Source organism: Peromyscus californicus, unplaced genomic scaffold (genome assembly GCF_007827085.1).
Source record: "Peromyscus californicus insignis strain IS unplaced genomic scaffold, ASM782708v3 Scaffold_17__1_contigs__length_78620276, whole genome shotgun sequence".
NCBI lineage: Eukaryota > Metazoa > Chordata > Mammalia > Rodentia > Cricetidae > Peromyscus > Peromyscus californicus.
In genome coordinates, this window is record NW_026294469.1 from 22,064,915 (window position 1) to 22,083,354 (window position 18,440).

Sequence of the window (18,440 nt, forward strand, 5' to 3'; positions counted from 1 at the left end):
GGCCTACACTGTCTCCTGACTGGGGTTTGGGGAAAGGGCAAGGCAGCAGGAGGGAGGGCTGAGCTGGGCCATGGCCTATGGCTTCTTCAGGACAGTCCCATGAGAATCCGAAGCCACAAGAATGGGGCAGGACAAGGCGGGTGAGGGTAGGGCTCTGCTGGAAATGGGGTGGGGGAGCCCCAGGCTGGGAGACTCCAGCTTCACGGTACACCGTCTATAACTGAGGTCTTGGATAGCATTGAAGGTGCCCGTCAAAGCCTCTGCAGCTGGACTGGAACCTAGGGGAAGAGTCTCATGGCCCTGGGCCTGGGATATGGGAGTGAGTGGCAGCATGGTGGGAGAGAGCTGGAGTATGCTGGGAGAGGGTTGAAGCATGCTGGGAGAGGGTTGGAGAGCAGTAGGGAGAGCACTGGAGAGCATGTGAGGAGAGAGGGCTTAAGGATAAGTTACCCTGGTCTGCCAGAGATATCTAACTCAAGAGGTCCCCCAGGCAGGAGTGGGAGCCACCGTGGCCACCACCCTCGGGGGGCAGTAACAGGAGGTATTTCAAGGCCTGAGTAGGTTCCCTGTCAAGGGGCATCAGTTTCTCCATCTGTAAAACCTAAGCTTGAACAAGAAATCAGAAGCCCTGGCCTCTGATCCTGCCCATTGTAAGTCAGGGCATGTCCCTACTTAGCTGTTTTCCTTAGGCTGTGGGCAGCTTTGAAGTCCTTTAGGAGACCGCCATTATCTGCACACTTATTGTCGGCCCACAGAGCCTTGAAATGAGGCCCATATTCTTTATTTCATGTTTTCCTCTTGGGACAGAGTCTCCTGTATCCTAGAATGCCCTTGAACTCATTCTGTAGCCAAGACTGACCCTGGCCCTTCTGCCTTCATCTCCTGAGTGCTGGGATTACAGGCTTGCTCTACCACACAGTCTATGTGTGCTTGGGATTGAACCCAGGGATTTGTGTATGCCAGGCAAGCACTCTACCCACTGAACTAAACCCTCAGCTCCTGTTGTTTCCTTTATTGTCAGGTGAGGCACTGCGCTTCAGAGCAGTTAAGGCCACGTGGCTAGTTTAGGGGATTGGGGGATTAAAATTAGGACTCTGGCCCTTTAAATTCCTCCCAAGTTCACCCTGCCCAGAGAACAGCTGGATGCTGTGAGCTTGGAGTGAGGATGCTGAAGTCTCTTTAAAGCAGGCTGGGCTGGTAGGGGGTGTGTGGCAAGGAAGCACAGAGGCAGGAGCTGGGGTTCCTGCAGCCTGGCCCAACAGAGTGACACTCCCTGTTCTTCCCACAGTGTTTGCAGGCATGGGTCTAGGATTTCTAAGTTCTTGTGTTCCAGAACAAGGCATTGAACCATCAGTACATGGATAGTGATAGAAACAGAGAACTCTTCTGAGTGAGGACGTGGATGAGAGTTAGGAAGAGTTAGTTCAATGACACTTACTTGTGCTGGGCAGATGGAGACTGCTATACATGGTGCGCTTTTTTTACGCATGCTCTGTTTCAGGTCAGCCTTGGCTGGAAGGGCGTTCTCTCTGCCAGTTGGCTTCTGTCAGATGCTAATCTTCAATGCCTTACTCTCCATTCACATCAGGGTCACCCTTGCTAGGTCTCTGCTCCTGGGCAAGCCCTCCCTCAGTACTCCTTGGTAGAGGAGGCGGGGAACGAGGGGCTAGACCCAGAGACCAGGGCTAAATAAAGATAACCATGGGGTTCTCCTGAACTGGGGCACACGCTACCCTGGGCTGGTGTGGTGTCTGACTGTTTAGGGTCAGGGGTAGTTTTGAGAGTACCGTTTTGCGGTCTCCCTTGCATCTCGGCGGCCCTCACTTGGCGGTTATACAGGTCTGGAACAGTCTGGTGTGTGTGTGAGGGATGACTTGGCAAAGGATGGGGAGTGAGGTGTGGATTGGAAAGGGTTATGGGGGCTGTTCTCTATTCTTGAGGGAGAGAATCCAGGAGCTGTAGTGAGCTTGGTCCTCTGCCAGCCTACAGAACTGGGATCAGAGCTGGGGTGTTGTTTCTTCTGTGCCTCCAGCGGGAGTCCTCAGCATAGTGATCCCAGCTCTAGGTCACTGTAAGGCTGACAGTGTGTTCAGTCTTCAGGGCAGTAGGTCTCCTTCAGTGTTCACTTCTTGTGACCTCTGGAAGAGGCAGAGGTTGCCTGCTGTTATTTCCCCTTCATGGTGACCCAGGTGGATGGCTCTCTTTGGACCCAGTTGGTGCTAGTCACACGTAGTCCCCTTGACCTCTGCCCTGTCCTGAGTGACTGTAATAAGCAGACTGGTAGGCTATGAGGTACTCGGCCACTAGGATTGAGGTTTACCCTTTGAATATGCTCAGTTTATCCACACAAACCTTCCTTACAATACCATGCTATACAGAGATTATGGTAGTCTCATGTAAACACACACCTCACCAAGTGGCGAACTATTGGGCAGAAAATTCCACTGGGGAATCCTCACCCGTGAGGGCGCTTTGGGAGCAGGCTTGACCCATGCTTCTGGGCCCTTCAGCTGTGGCAGGCCGGGAGGATGGTGCTACTGAAAGTTCCAGATGGTCTTTGAGAGCAATGGTCAGTGCCGACCAGTGCAGCAAAAGGCACAAGAGACTCAGTGGTCGCTGGAGCCAGACTCGCACGGAGGGCCGTCTCAGAGTCCCTTTGCCAATGAGGATCCCTGCAGAGGCTTGCGATGCCGTGTCTCGGGAGCACAGCGGTGCAATCCTGGGCCCGCCTCCAGAGTTCCAGTTTTTCGTATTGTTCCAGTGGGTGTTAGCTCTGGGTTATGGGAGCTCACAGCTTAGGGCTGCTTATTAACATATAGGAGCTGTCTTCGGCTTGGCTCATATCGGAGCTTCCTTGTGGTTGGCTCCATAACAAATCTTGCGAGCATTACTTTATTCCAAGTTACACAAAATGGTTTCACTTATGTCCTAACATGGGTCCTAGGGAGACTGCCTGTTCCTTTCATCCCACGGGACTGCATACCCCATCCAGGCCCACCAGAAGCCAGCGTGGGCTTCCAGGCTGGCTGAGCTCTTACTTGTAGGGTTGTTCTAGGCTGCCGGACCCTGGGGCCCACTGAGATGCGAAAGCCCTGCTCTTGGCTCTGTTTAGAGTAAAATCCTGTCTCTGGTGCAGAATGCCTAGCAGCGAGAGTTGGGGCTGAAGCCAAATGCCCCCTAAAACCACTAGGACATGGGAGCCTCTGTCTGAAGGCTTAGGGTGGGACCGAACAGAGGAAGGCCCAACAGGGGTGTATGGAGGCTGACCGGGCTTGGCCTCCTCTGGCTCTGTGTCAGGCCCTGACTAACACTGATGGGCTCAGCTGAGCAATGTCCCAGAATATTCTTCCCCAGCTGAACTCTAATAACATTGTGACCAGAACCCAGGAAGTTCTGGAGAATTGTTGCCCCGCAATCCCGTTTAGGGGATGACTCTTCTGGGTAACCCCTTGCTCAAGTGAGTGCTGCTAATCTGCTCACAGCTCAGTGTCTGGGAGGCACGAGGGGCCTTGGTACAGTCTGCAGCTTGGGTAAATTCAGTAATCCAAGGGGGACCTCTTGCTTGGGTACAGTGTAGGGGGCATGTGTTGCAAGAGATAGGGAGGGATAAAGACGTGGCTGGGAAGAGAAGCTGGGTCTGGAAGGTTCTGTGGCACCAGGTAGAGGTCTAGCATCACCTGAGCACGCTTTAATCCTTGTTGTCTTTGACAACGAAGCATGGAAGGTGTTAACGTGAAAAAGCTTTGAAGAGTTGGGATTCTTCCTGTCCAGTGCTACAAGCTCTGCCTCCCATCTCAGAGCACTTCTAGGTCGGGCTTTTGTTTTCTTGTTTCATTTGTGCTCAGTGGGCCTTGAACTTGGGTGTTCAAACTTACATCTGACCAGGGTTACACACCAGGTGGTCGGCCTCCCTTCTCTGCACGTTGCTGGTCTGTAGAGTGAACTAACTGCGGAGTGACGATATTTCTAGAAAAATCAACAACAACAGCAACAAACAAGATTCTACAAACAAGAGCAACCCAGTGTGCTATTTGTATCTCATTTACTTTATGAGTAACGTAGAGACGGTGCACAGTCCACAGGAGGACGTATGTGGGTTCTGTGCAGATTCTCTGTCATCTCATAGAAAGGGCTTGTGGTGCATCTGTGGGTGTGGGTGGGTGTCTTACAGGGTCCCCGGATGGACGTTCAATGTTTCTCAAAGTGCAGCTGTCCCCTAGGGGCCTGAAAGAGTGCAAGAGAGGGATTTTGTTCCTTTCACTCTCTCTGTCTTGTTTTGTGGCATTTTACGTGGTTTTCCTGAGCTGGTGTCCTCGGCTGTGCGGCGTGAGATGTGACATAGAGTACAGATGACAAAACAATCGAAGGATTCCACCCAAGTCTCGCGTAGTGAACCAGTGAGCTTGTTGGAGTGAGCAGGGGTGACTCAGAGGCAGCTGTGCACGGCAAAGCCCACCCAGCGAGGGGGGATGACTCACTCACCGAAGCTGCATCTGGAGAGTTTCCCTGATTTGCAGGCAGCGTGGCTGGCTGGAGACTCTCCTCTCCCCAGCAACTGTTACTGTTTATGTAACGTTGGGGAGGGACCTTATAAATCTGGACATTTTAGGAACTTCTTGAGAGCCATTGTAACCAGTTACCCACCTATCCTGAACCCTCTGGCTGCAGATGCTCCCTGAGTCTCCCGGGCTTTGGACCATGCTGAGTACATTGCAGACCTCACAGCATCCTTGTCAAGTGGTGATAGTGTTGTTGAGAGGATGGTACACAGGGCTGTGGGTACCTGGGGGAGAAGTGCAGGGCCCAGTAGAGGAGGAAGGACCTGCTGGCAGGGGGCAATAGAGGTTGGAGGGGGCTGGGGTGAGCCAGGAAGGTGGCCAGTCCCCGAACGCCCTTCCTGGAGGTGGACCAGTATGGACAAAGATAATTTTCAGGTCAGAGTGCTGCATCCTCTGGGTCTCCTGTGACTAGTCATGGCCATGTCTCCTTCCCTCTCCTCCAGAGTGAGAGGGGGCAAGATGGTTACTTCCGGAGACCCCACCAGCCTCAGCGGCATGCCCCTTCCCCAGGGTGAAGCCCACCTCCCGAGGCCTGACATCAAGGCTCCGGGGGCTGGTGTCTCAGCTGAGCTGTTCCCGCGCACTTGTGATGTGCCAGGCGGGGTCAGTATTTGTTCTCTCTTCCTGAGGCTCAGGGAAGTATATTGACTTGCTTACGGCATGACCCCCAAACTGTGTGTTCTTTCCCTTCTCACATGGCTTCTGGAACCTTCCAATTAGCACGTTGGGCAGTCTGAGGACTCTCACCTATTGCAACCCTCCTGGTACCAGTATCTCAGCGTTCCTGGTCCATTTCTATACCACAGGGACTTGAGGCCTGACTCATGGTTCCATCCTTTCTGCTGGCTCTGTTGCCTCAGGAGCTCCGGAAGCTTCATAGTTGGCTAACGCTTTTTCTGCTGTCCCTCTCGCCTGGGCTAGAGGCTCTTAGAGTTCTTGGAAGTATTTCTGTACTTCTGCAACCTGCTAGTATCATTTCCGTCTGGGCTCTTTTTCTCCTTGGCGTCTGCCACCCTCTATCCATCAGCAGCACCATTGTCCCTGTGAAAGCTCACCGGCCCCTGCTGCCCTTCCTTTGGGACTGTGGGAGTCCCTGTTCCGAGGTGCAACCTGAGGTTGCAGAGCGAAGTGCCTGCTGGTCCTTGCACCCTGTTTCTGTGCTCACTTGTTCCTTGTTCACTGTCATCTGAGAGTCACACCACTTTGTTCATGGGCTCTGTGTATATGGTACCCAGCAATATCCCAGGGTGACATCCACTGTGCAGGGGTCTTGTCTTCCATCCACTCTTACACCACAGAGTGGTGGCTGACAAAATGGAGCTGTGTGTGTGTGTGGGGGGGGTCCCAATGAAGGGATTAGCAACGACAGCCAGAGGGCCCCAGCTGCTATCCTGAGGTTCCAGCTTGTAGGGAGAACATGGGTTGGTGGCTGTTGGCAAGAGGGAAGCCTGGTTTGTCATGAGGTGGGTATTAGGAAGGAGAGGGTTGGTGACCACTGTCCCCAGGCCCTGACCTAGTTCTTGGATCTTCTGGCAGACAGAGGGCACCCGGCTGCAGAAGGATCTCCGGACCTACCTGGCTTCTGTTAAAGGTAGGGTACGTCTGTCTGCAAGGAGCTGGGGCTGCAGAGCCTTGGGGCAGCTGGGCCACATTTGAGGTGCTGATGTCTGGACGGGGGATAACAACTGGAGTCTATGTACCTTCTCCCTACCCCACAGCCATGCACGAAGCCTCCAAGAAGCTGAGTGAGTGTCTGCAGGAGGTGTACGAGCCCGAGTGGCCTGGCAGGGATGAAGCAAACAAGATCGCAGAGGTAAGCATGGGAGGGGTGCCTTGGTTCTTTCCTGGGGCCCTGTTGGCCTCGGTTCCTGTCCCCACAATGTCTCACCCTCTGGTGCAAGCTATCCTGATTCTCCGCTATCCTGATTCTCTGCTATCCTGATTCTCCGTACTCATACGCCATGTAGCCTTGGTCAAGTTGCCTTCCATTTCTTCAGGCTCTGCGTTTGGTACTCTTCACACGGGAGTTTGAGAAAGTGGGTTATGGCTGTCCCTATGTGTTAAGGCTCATGAGTCCCAGTCTTCCTTGCTGACCCTGTGCCAGTCTTTACTGTATTTGAACCTGGCTGTCATCCCCGGGACACTGCAACCTCAGAAAACCAAGGCTCTGAGAGTCCACAGAGCTTTGAGGTGATGGACTCTGGGACAAGAGCTGAGGACTTTGTGGCTTAGCTCTCCGAAGCACTCTTGGTCCTGTGTTTCAGAACAATGACCTGCTGTGGATGGATTACCACCAGAAGCTGGTGGATCAGGCTCTGCTGACCATGGACACCTACCTGGGCCAGTTCCCTGACATCAAGGTAACGGACCTCTTGGCCCATTGTCTTGCTTTGGCTTGGATCTCGTGGAAGGAGCTGGAATCTGGGAGAGGCCTACAGTGCAGGGCTGGCTCAGGTGGGAGGTGACTGGCCTGTGGCTAGGTATCTGCTTAGCCTGGCAGATTGTCTCTTCAGGACCGGTGTCTCTGTGACCGTCCCCCGGCTGGCTTGTGTGACTTCCTGGGGGAGATATAGGCCACTGAGGATACAACAAAGAAATTATTTTACCCAAGTCTAGATGAGTCTCTTGGGGTTATGCTTACCCTACCATAAGTGACAACTTACAAAGCTACGTCCCTGGAGCTCCCAGTACAACTTGCAGGCAGTGTGGCAACCCAGAGCATTTTCTCTCCCCAGTCATTGTTACCTCTTACATAGCCTCAGGCAGGACCTTAGGTGTGAGGATGTGTGTAAGACCCAAGCATATTCAAACCAAAGGTCCCTGTATTTACGCTGTGTATTTGGTAGGGGGTGTGTTGCCTGTTAACTGTGTATGTGTGTGTTTATATTATTGAATGTTCAGAAACCAGGTTGCTTCTGCTGGAACTGAATATATGCTTGGAGCCTTGTATGCTAAAGTCTCCACCAGTGCTACTGAGCCCCTAGGTGCTGTGTCCATAGAGGCTCAGGCGTCCGAGGAGCCTAGGAGGGTTAGGAGGGAATTCCCTTATATGCTCCAGTGCAGATATATAAAGCCACTGATGGAGTGGTTCAGGAGAAGATCTGGGGCCTGAGAAGTGTCTCTAAAGATCCCAAGCCTGGTTGAGGAGGAGGTTTGGCTCACAGGACACTGGCTGGGGGGTTCTGACCCATGAGTGCCTGCTGCCAGGACAGTGGGTGCCACAGAGAGGGCTGGGTGTCCTGCCGAGTGAGCTTTCTGCCTGCAGGAGGCTCTGTTGCCCGATTGGGGTCTACTTCAGGCCTGCTGCTGTTTACCCTGCCTACTTTCTCTGGGCCCAGCCTGGGCATGTTTGAGCCCCATTGGGCCCTCCTCTTTCTGCTCCCTAGTCACGCATTGCCAAGCGGGGGCGGAAGCTGGTGGACTATGACAGTGCCCGGCATCACTACGAGTCTCTTCAAACTGCCAAAAAGAAGGATGAAGCCAAAATTGCCAAGGTAAGGGCTGGGGCGGGGGCAGGTAATCAGAGAGAGGTTAGTCCAAGGTTCCCAGCTGTGGGTGGGGATGGTGCTGAGCCCAAAGCTAGACAGTAGAAGACCCTGTGGGTGCCTAGGCAGGCGGGTGGGGGCTGCTGCTGGCCTCTTTCTGCCCTTTTGCCCCGCTCTGAGGCAGTTTTCCAGAATGAGAATAGACCCAGCTTGGGTTTCCCTGGCATGGTGCTAATGCACCGAGTGGAATTCTGTCATGAGATCCGATGTGACCCTGTCTTGCTGGAACAAGCCTGTGGGCTGGTCACAGGCAGGGCTGGTCTCATAGTCCTGTGGTGAGTGGGTGGGTGGCACAGCCCTGTGTGCTGAACCCCTCTACCCTGCTTATTCCTCTTATCATGGTTTTGGAGTTACGGTTCAACCCCCCCTTTCCATGCCTCCTTGGGCGGGGGGTGGGGTGGGTGGGGGGAATTCCCCTTATTTTCTCAGCTGTGGGGGTTGGGAAGGCTGGCCCCTGGATGGGGGCTGGCTTGCCTGTCTCTGTGTGGGATTGTGGGCTTGGTGTTTAATTATCTATGTCTCTGTTTTTTTTTTTTTTTCTCCCACCTCCCTCCTGTCTCTCCATTCTCCTTTGCCTTGACCTCTCCTTCCCTTCCTCCCTGCCCCCAGCCTGTCTCGCTGCTTGAGAAAGCCGCCCCCCAGTGGTGCCAAGGCAAACTACAGGCTCATCTTGTAGCTCAAACTAACCTGCTCCGAAATCAGGTGATACTGGCTTCTAACCTTGCACGTGCTGGCGCCTTCTGGTCTGTTGTCCTCTCCTGGGTGTCTCTCTGCCCAGCCTCTGCAAGCCTCCCTGGGTTGTGGGGGGGGGGGCTTATCTTCTTTCTGGGGTTTGGAATCTGGGCTGGAGGCCTGTGGCACAGGGTGGGATGAGGTGGGCCTTTCAGATGCCTCTGAGACTCCTATTTTAGAAGCGACTGCTGACGAGGTGTCCTGGCAGATTGGGGCCTAGGAGTTGTGGCTGACCTGGGCACCCACCCAGGTCTATGCTTTCTTCAGATGACTGACATCCGGTACTGCCCCAACCAGGAATACGTTTGAGTTTCTGCCTTCTTTGGGGACTCCGACTCTGTTCCTTGAGCTGTTTGGAGCTCCAAAGTTATTCTGGATATTCTGAGGAGACATGTCTGTCCCCAGAGGCGCTCTTACTCCCAGGATCCCACAGCTGGTTGTAGCTGATTGGGGTGTTTAACTCGAGCCCTGGAGTGGTTAACCTGGTGGTTGGCCTGAACTCCATGTAGATGGTCCTTGCTACAGAGGACTCTGGACCTGGCCATTGGAGGAGACTCCAGGAGGCCTCTGTGTTCTGGCTGGGATGCGAAACCTATCAGGGAGACCTGGGTCCGGAAGGGTCATCCTTTGGAGGTTACATGCAAGAGAAAGGTTTTAAGGGAGTTTCTATTGGACTCTGGGCCATACCACTACCCTGCCAGTGGATCCTACAGTCCTCTTGGTGTCCTGAACCTGAACTGACTAAAGTTTGGTTGGGGTCTGCTGGAGGAAAGGCAGGTAGACCAAGAGAGGTGGACCACATTTTTTTATTCACCTTCCCACCATGCTGAGACTCAGGAAACCCTTTATAGTGGGGATGAGGCAGGTAGCTGAGACTTGACCCAGGAAGAGGTCGGATTTCTCCTGGATGGTGCCCCATTTTTTCTGGGCCACCTCCTGCTTTCATCATCTCCAAGCACACATATCAAATGCTCAGGAAGGGGAAGGAGGGAGCTCCAACCTGACATGGCTAACTGCCTACTTTCTGACCTGGCCCACTGCCTAATTTCTTGAAGGCCTAGGCTTAGGGCTAACTTTGGGAGCACCAAGGTTAGGATCAAGGTGACTGATCACTCAGAGCCTGTGGGCACGGGCTTACAGGTTTGGAAAACAGTCAAGCAGTCTCGGGAGGTAGAGCTGGAGGAGTATCAGGAGGCATATGGGCTGAGAGGGGATAGGGGATAGAGCTGAAGCCAGGTTTATGTGTGTTCCTTCCCGACAAGGTGGAGTACTTTGAATGAGTTGGAGAGGCCCCTGGGGTGCCCTAGGGCCTGGGATGGGGTCTGCCTGATGCTTTAGGGCTCCTGAGACATGTGTGTGTGGGGAATCCTGCTTGGGAGGGTCCTCAATTCACTGTAGGGGAGCAGCAGGGGAGACTGAGGCACAGGGTCACCTTTTCAAATGCTGGCCTGTAGATGGTTCATTTTTTCCCAAGTAACTTCTCTCTCTTTTTGGTCCCTCCTCTCCTAATGTTACCTGGGAAACTGGAGCAGCTGTGGAGTTGCCCTTGTCACCCGTGGGCAGCTGGCTGACTGTGAACTTGAACTTGGGACCCTAACCTGCCCTGAGGGTGGACTTGACTTTGGGAGACCGTGTCCTCTGCCAACTGAGCTTGTAGAACTGACTGGCTTCGTATGGCCCTGATTGGTCCTGGGAGCTCTCCAGATATGCTCCAGCCTCTTGGGCAAGCCTGCAAGACTGGTCCGGTCTCTCTAGTCAGCGGCTTGCTTTTAGAATGGAGAAGGGCACGGGGGCTGCAAGGCCTCCTGGACTACCCACAGCTCTCTCCTGCCCTGTCGTTCCTAAGAGCTTCCTAACGTGTGGTGTTCGTGGTATAGTGAGTATAGCTGCTTTCCGAGTGCTTCCTAGAAGGCCAGGATATGAGGCACCTATCAAAGGACTCAGGCCCTGACTTCGGGAGATTTAAAGTGGACCTGTCCTTGTTCTGTGCAGTGTTGCTGGGGCACCGGACCTGTGTGCTGAGAGTCTCCCAGCTCTGATCTGACCCGTCCCAAGGGAATTATTTGTGTTTAGACAGACATTTCCTCCCTTCTCGTGTGTGTGTGTGTGTGTGTGTGTGTGTGTGTGTGTGTGTGTGTGTGTGTTGGTCAGAGGACAACGTCAAGTGTCCTCAGGCACTGTCTTAGTTATGGTCTCTATTGCTGTGATGAAACAGCAACTTGGGGAGGAGAGGGTGTATTTGGGTAACACTTCGACATCACTGTTCCTCATTGAAGGAGGTCAGGACAGGAACTCAAACAAGGCAGGAACCTGGAGGCAGGAGCTGATGCAGAGGGGTGCTGCTGACTATCTTGCTTCTCATGGCTTGCTCAGCCTGCTTTCTTATAGAACCCAGGACTGCCAGTCCATGAACGGCCCTACCCACAGTGGTCTGGGCCCTCCCCCCCATCCGTTGCTAATTAAGAAACTGCCCTACGGGCCTTGCCTACAGCTACATCTTACAGAAGCCTTTTCTCAGTTGAGGCTCCCTTCTCTCAAATGACTAGCTTGTGTCAAGTTGACACAAAACTATCCAGGAAGCTGGGCAGTAGTGGCGCACGCCTTTAATCCCAGCACTCGAGAGGCAGAGGCAGGTGGATCTCTGTGAGTTCGAGGCCAGCCTGGACGACAGAGTGAGTTTCAGGAAAGGCGCAAAGCTACACAGAGAAACCCTGTCTCAAAAACAACAACAACAAAAACAACAAAACAACCCCCCCAAAACAAAACAAAACAAAACAAAAAACCATCCAGGATAGGCACCATCTACCTTATATATTTTTTTAATTAATTTTTTTTAAATGTGGGCGTGCATATGTGGAGGTCGGAGAACAATTGTGGTGCTGGTTCCTTTTCCTTCCATCCTTCCATGGGCTTCAGGGATTGAACTCAGGCTGTTGGGCTCCTGTTTAGAGTGCTTGTGTGTGTGTGTGTGTGTGTGTGTGTGTGCGCACGTGCGCGCATACCCTCAGAGGCTAGAAGAGGGAGTCAGATCACCTGGAAATGGAATTAACATGGGTTGTGACCTTCCTGGTGTGGGTGCTGGAACTGAATCTGGGTCCTCTGGATGGGCAGGAAGCACCCTTTAACCTAACCGCTAAGCCATCTCTCTGCCTCCTGCCCCTAAATTTAAAGTGGGTCCTAAGGGATCAGACTGAAGTCCTTATGCATGAACAGCAAGCACCGAATTTCCTCAGCTGTCTTCCCAGCCTCGCTTTTAAGGGTTGTTCCCTCTGTTTTTAATTAGATTCTCATGCCATACACTCAGGAGCCCATGTGTTATCTGGAGTGTATGGTAATCGGAAGCCCTGGAGGCCCCTTCTCTTATTCCATCCAAGGCTCCAGCTTGGGGTACACTGGGGCTGGGTGCTCAGCGGGCTGGTTCTGATGTACCTTAGCTGGGTGGAGTCACCTGGAGGGGGAAAAAAAGTGTGATTTTTGTCTGAGTGGTATTCTGGCCAGCTGTGGTCCCACACCAGTCTTAGAATATGAGGCGCCAGGGCTGTGAGTCAGACCTGAATCTGGGTCACTCTTATTAGCCCTGTCTGGGTGACTCACAGCTCCACCTGGTGCTGGGGTCTAGTGCCACTGCTTGCTGGATGTGAGCCCTCTGTAGAATAAGAGGTGTAGGGAGAGTCATGGGTACTGGGCATGAGCACCTCAGCCCAGCTCCCTCCTCCCTGCCTAATTCAGTTGCCCCTCGTAGAGATACTGAGCCGTTGCCACTGGTCTCTAGTTGGACAGGTCATAGGACAGGGATTTGTATGGGGGGGGAACCTTCCCCAGGAAAGTAAAGAGAAGCTGGAAACGAAAGCCTAGTGGGCTCTGGCCCTAAGAAAGCAAGCAGGAACCATCGGGAGGGGTCATCAAAATCAGTAAGGCACTAGCTGAGTCTCAGGGCTGACACTTGGCTCAAGGGAGTTAATGCAGGCAGGGTTCTGTTGAGTCTGGGGTCTGCCTCTGTGCTCCAGCTCTCTAGGTTGTTTCCTTCCAACCCCCGCGCCCCTCTGTGTATGTGTGTTTCGGCTAGGGATCAAGTTCCTGTACTGTCCCTGAGAAGTTGTCCACAGTAATATTTTGAGACAGGATCTCTCACTGGGACCCGAGGCACATTGGTTCAGTTCAGCTGCTAGCCAGTGAGCTCCAGGGATCTTCCCAGGTGCACCTCCCCAGAACTGGGATTTCAAATGTGTTCTACCACATCGGGCTTTTTATGTGGGTGCTGGGGATCAAGCTCGGGTCCTTCTACTTATCCTGAAAGTATTTTACCAACTGAACCATCTCTCCAGTCCCCGTCTCCAGCCTTCTTATTGATCTATCTTCCCTCTAAAGCCTCCTCTTTTAATGGCAGCTCAGCTCTCTCATTCCCAGAGTCTCCCCTTAGGCCTAGCTGTAGGAGCCCCTAGGTCTCCAGTGGGAGGTTCTGGGTGGGTATCCACATCTGGTCTAGTGTCTACCCTCTTCAGGTTCTGGAGCCTGCAACCAGGCAGGCGAGGGTACCAGCGATTGGGGGTAGGTCGGCCTCAGCTCCCCAGGGCAGAATTCCAGACAGAGGCTGACATACCCCACTGCCTCTCCATCCCAGGCAGAGGAGGAGCTCATCAAAGCCCAGAAGGTGTTCGAGGAGATGAATGTGGATCTGCAGGAGGAGCTGCCATCCCTGTGGAACAGGTGAAGTCAGGAGGGGTCCATATACCTGGCGGCCAGCCTGGCCCTGTGTCCACCTGCCCGCTCCAGGGCTCTGCGTCTCTGAGGATGCAGCCTGCAGTCACATGTGGTTTTCACCATATCACCTCCTCTCCCTCCGGCAGCCGTGTAGGTTTTTATGTGAACACGTTCCAGAGCATCGCAGGCCTGGAGGAAAACTTCCATAAAGAGATGAGTAAGGTAGGCCGGGTGATCTGCAGCGCAAGGGGGTCGGTCAGAGGCAGGGATGGGGAGCTTGGGCATTCCGAGGACGGCTGTGGGTGGTCCAGTCCAGCCCCAGCCTGCCATACCCCGTCCTCTTCTTCTTGCCTGGACCGACGTTGCTGAAATGTGATCAGCCCCATCTCTAACTATAATCATCTTCTCAGGCAACTCTGAGAGCTCAGGGCTAGAAGCGGCGATGGATATTTTCCTCCACCTGTAGGAAAACAATAAATAAGTGACCAGAAAATTTTATAATAAGAAAAGTCTCCTGTGTTTCTTGAGCTAGTGAAATGGGCTGCTTCTCTCCCTGAATGTGGCAGAGGGGGCGTGGTCAGCTCACACTTCTGTGCTTCAGTAGAATGGAAGCTGTGTCACCCGCCCGTTGGAGACACCTGCTGTGACTCTCCCCCCTCCTGGTGGCTGTTTTGACTTTGTCTCTTGGACCCAGAGGGATGAAGTGATGAAGGTGGACCCCAGGTTAGGGGGCTGAAGAGGACCAGCTGGTTTGGGGCCTGTTCCTGAACACAGCCCTACTGTTGAAGGCCCCTCTTTTCTTCCCGTTTTTCCTTCTCCTCCTAAAAGACTCGAGGCAAAGCATACAACAGTTAGGACTGGTGAGATGGCTCAGGGGGCGAAGGTGCTTATCACACAGGCCTGGTTGGTTACCTGAGTGTAGTCCCTGGAACTGAAATCATGGTGGAAGGAGAGAATCGACTCTACAGAATTGTCCCCAGTGGAAAAAAAAAAATCAAAACCTTTCTGCAAAGTTAGTCCAAGGCACAGAAGGCAGAATTATGTGTAAGTAGGAGAAAAATTTAATCCCTTCCTAGTGGCCAGAGCAAAAAGAGAAATGATATCAGTGATGAGAACCACGGTCTGTGTGGGACAAACCTCTTACCTTTTGGAGGAATTTATGGAAGTAGTAAGTAGGATAGTTTAGAAGCTTCTTGGCAAGATGACTTTAATAACTAGGATTAACAAACATTAAATCTGCAATCTGCAGAAATGAGTTTTAAGAAACAGAATTTTTTTTTTTTTTTTTTTTTTTTTTTTTTTTTTTTTTTGGTTTTTCGAGACAGGGTTTCTCTGTGTAGCTTTGCGCCTTTCCTGGAACTCACTTGGTAGTCCAGGCTGGCCTCGAACTCACAGAGATCCGCCTGGCTCTGCCTCCCGAGTGCTGGGATTAAAGGCGTGCGCCACCACCGTCCGGCGCAAGAAATAGAATGTTTAAGTGCCTTGTGTTTGAAATCCAGCAAGTAGGAAGACTAGGTAAGAAAATTGGAAGGTTGAGGCCTGGGCGACTTAGAGAGACCTTTTCTCAAGCTAAAATGGACAAAGAGCTGAGGCTGTGGCCTGGTAGTAGAACATTTGCCTACCACATGCAAAGCCTTTGGTTCAGTCAACGTTAGACGAGCGCTCTCCTTTTCCCCAGCTGGGGAAAAATGAAACAGTAGACTCCTGTATGGCATTTGGGATATCCGTTTAAAGAGCCAGAGAGAAAAGGTGGCCCTCAGAAATGGTAGCCGTCAGCAATACAGCTTGTGTCCCCTGATTTCCGGGCTGTCAGTTGTCTGGGGTTCATGGTGCTGGTTTTCTCTTCCGTTGATGGGGGCAGAGGAGCTTGCTCCTGGTAGAGGCAGGGGCCGCAGCGAGGATGAAGGAATTCCTGCAGAAGGTGCGATTGTCTGAGCCTACTTCTGTTCCCTCTTCCTCCCACAGCTCAACCAGAACCTCAATGACGTCCTGGTCAGCCTAGAGAAGCAGCATGGGAGCAACACCTTCACAGTGAAGGCCCAGCCCAGGTGGGTGAAGGCAGGGAGGGTGAGGTCCGTGGGGCCCTGAGACTTGATGCCAGCACTACAGGGGCAGCCTCTTCCTGAGACTCTCTCGCTTGTCCTCCTTGGTCCCCACGGGTTCGACCCTGGGCCTCTAGGAACCTTCCCAGCCCTGCCTCCTGGCATCAGGAAGCGGCTCCTGTAGTCCTGTTCTGTGGAGGAAGGAATGTTGGCTAGGGAGCCTGCAGACCCCGGGGCCTTTGTAGAGTAGAGGACAGGGTGGAGACAGGGCTTGGTTGTTGACCGAAGGCTGTGGTTCCTCGTGGACCAGCCTTCCTGTCTCCTGCTCAAGGTGAGGGCCAAGGATGGAGGCAGTGCCTTGGTGCTTTGTCCTTTGCTGACTTTCCCGGGCAGCTGCTAGGGGATCCTGTCCCCTGAGGAAGAGGGGAGGCAGCAGAGACAACCTGGAGTCTGGTATTGCATTCCTTCGTGTGTGTGTGTGTGTGTGTGTGTGTGTGTGTGTGTGTGTGTGTGTGTGTGAGAGAGAGAGAGAGAGAGAGAGAGAGAGAGAGAGAGAGAGAGAGAGAGAGAGAGAGAGAGAGAGAGAGAGGTGGGGGCGAAGGAGAGAGGGAGGTGAGGGGTATTGATCGTGTATGTTTGTGTAAGTTTGAGTGAGTGCAAACTGCACACCATGTAGACCACACTGTAAGCATCAACCCACGTGCCTGCAAGGTCTCTGATTCTTGGGTAACTGATCCGCTGCCCAGAACTTCGGAGCATTTCAGCGAACAGTCTTATTCCTCTCTCTCCCCCTGAAAATAAAACATGCAGTTGACAGAGAGGAGTCTGCAGGTGTCCTGGGGAGCATGGGGGAGGGGAGGAGGGGGGAAGGAGGGTAGATATGAGTCTGTAGTCACTTTAGAAAGACCTTATCCAGTTGGAAAGATTGTGGGGCCCAGGCTGGGTGAGCAGGTTCTTGTCCACACTCACCACTAAGGTTGCCCATCTGTGTCCCACCCTGGCGTCCTGTAGCCTTCCAGGATCTGTCAGCAACTGCACTTGGCCAGGCAGGGACACAGGACAGACGGGAGGAGCATGGGGCGCAGATGGAGGGCGGGGGCAAGTCCTGGGAGGGGAGGCTAGGAGAGATGGAGGTGAAGGCAGCAGGCATCAGGGGCAGGCTGAGGGTAGGGGGGACCTCCTGGGGGAGGGGCAGAGAGAGGAAGGTTGAGAACAGGCAGAGTTCAGGGGCAGGCTGAGGGCAGTGTGGGAAGGTCTAGAACAGGCTGAAAGGTCAGAGATGGGTTGAATGGGCCAGACTAAGGTCAGGTGGGGCAGGTAGAGGACAGGCCATTTCTCAGAGGCCCCTGAGCAGAAACGAGGGAGAAGGTGGAGGAGGAAGGCCTAGTTCCCATGGCTCCTCCAAATGAAGCATCCACCCCCCACCATCCCCGCAGAAAGAAAACTAAACTGTTCTCACGGCTGCGCAGAAAGAAGAACAGGTACCCCCGTTGAGTGCAGTGCCATGGGCCTCTGGGTCCCCCGCCCTGACTGCGCATGCGCCTTGTGACCTGTGCCCTGCTGCGGGGCCCACTAACCCCTAACCTGCCCGTGTGTCCTGTTGCTTGGGGACATGTGTCAGGAGGGGATGGAGGGCCTGGGATACCAGGGAGGTAGGAGATGCAGGGCAGGGGGGTTGAGGGTTAGTGTAGTGCACACCCTAGAGTCCAGCCCTGGACTGATGCTGGTCACCGGCACAGGTGGAAAAGGTACTGAGTAGGGACAAGGAGCCACACAGTTAAAGACATCCCCCTGTACACTGTATTCTACATTGTTTTGTTTTTTTGGTTTTTCGAGACAGGGTTTCCCTGTGTAGTTTTGGTGCCTGTCCTGGATCTCACTCTGCAGACCAGGCTGGCCTCGAACTCACAGAGATCCACCTGCCTCCGCCTTCCGAGTGCTGGGATTAAAGGCGTGCACCACCGCTGCCTGGCCTGTTATGTATTCTTTAGGGAGGCAAGTGCACCCCCATAAAACAAGGCCGCCTCAGCCCAGGCATCTGGGGTACCAGTCTAGTGTTCCTTCTGGAATGTCTAGATCTTCATGTGTCCACACCATAGCTGATTGTTTCAAGTGGCTCTTGAGCAGCTGAAATGTGTCCATTGTGATCCTGGAAGCTGAGATGGTAATGCTAATTTATTTCAATTAAGTAGACGTGTGGTGGCTGGTACCCGCTGCGGTTTGAAAACACCAATGGATCCCCTGCCCCTGCCTGTCCAGGAGCCCCACTGCATATCCCTGACCCTTCTTGTTCCCGAGTGGACCCTGCGGCTCACTTTGCCCTCTCTCAACTGCCACTTCTCTGCAGTGAAGCCACCAGTGTTGGTTCATGCCAGCCTTGCCTGGGGACGTTTCTCCAGGGTGTGCACTAAGTTCAGGAACCGTGGGAAGGAAAGTGTAGAGGTAGCGAGGGCTCCTGGGCTGTGGTCACATCTGTGCAGATGGGAAGAGGCAGGTGGGAAGGTCGTGCAGAGGTCGGTGGAGCCGGTCAGGGATAGGCTGAGTGGGCAGGCCACTGTCTGATGAGAGACTCACGTTGCCTCTAGGATGTTTGGCTTGCTTGTGCTGTGGACATTGGGCATTTAGGCATAGATGGGGAAGAGACTTGACCTCACTGGTGCACCCCTGATTCGAAGGCAAGCCCCTTATGAGCCACACAGGAGCATACCCTGTTCCTTTCACTTCCAACCTCTACATGCGCTCATTTCCAGAAAGGGATTCACAAGGGTTCCACCGGACACAGATCAGCACACAATTTCTTTTTACATGTGGATCCATGGGGCTCAACGTGCTTGCACAGTTTTACACACAGGACCATGGGG

At 53.4% G+C, this 18,440-nt stretch overlaps 1 protein-coding gene across 11 annotated transcripts in view; it reads left to right on the plus strand.

Annotated features, from left to right (window-relative positions):
* Window positions 1-18,440, plus strand: part of Bin1 (bridging integrator 1) — a 63,409-nt gene that overhangs the window by 31,707 nt on the left and 13,262 nt on the right. For 6 of the 11 annotated variants that reach the window (XM_052741792.1, XM_052741797.1, XM_052741795.1 and 3 more), the window contains exons 3-10: window positions 6,096-6,150; window positions 6,278-6,372; window positions 6,824-6,919; window positions 7,946-8,053; window positions 8,714-8,806; window positions 13,458-13,543; window positions 13,684-13,759; window positions 15,503-15,585. In XM_052741792.1, the coding sequence (XP_052597752.1) occupies window positions 6,096-6,150; window positions 6,278-6,372; window positions 6,824-6,919; window positions 7,946-8,053; window positions 8,714-8,806; window positions 13,458-13,543; window positions 13,684-13,759; window positions 15,503-15,585 (692 nt within the window). The remainder of the gene's footprint in view (window positions 1-6,095; window positions 6,151-6,277; window positions 6,373-6,823; window positions 6,920-7,945; window positions 8,054-8,713; window positions 8,807-13,457; window positions 13,544-13,683; window positions 13,760-15,502; window positions 15,586-18,440) is intronic. The other 5 variants (XM_052741794.1, XM_052741799.1, XM_052741798.1 and 2 more) reach the window with 1 other exon arrangement.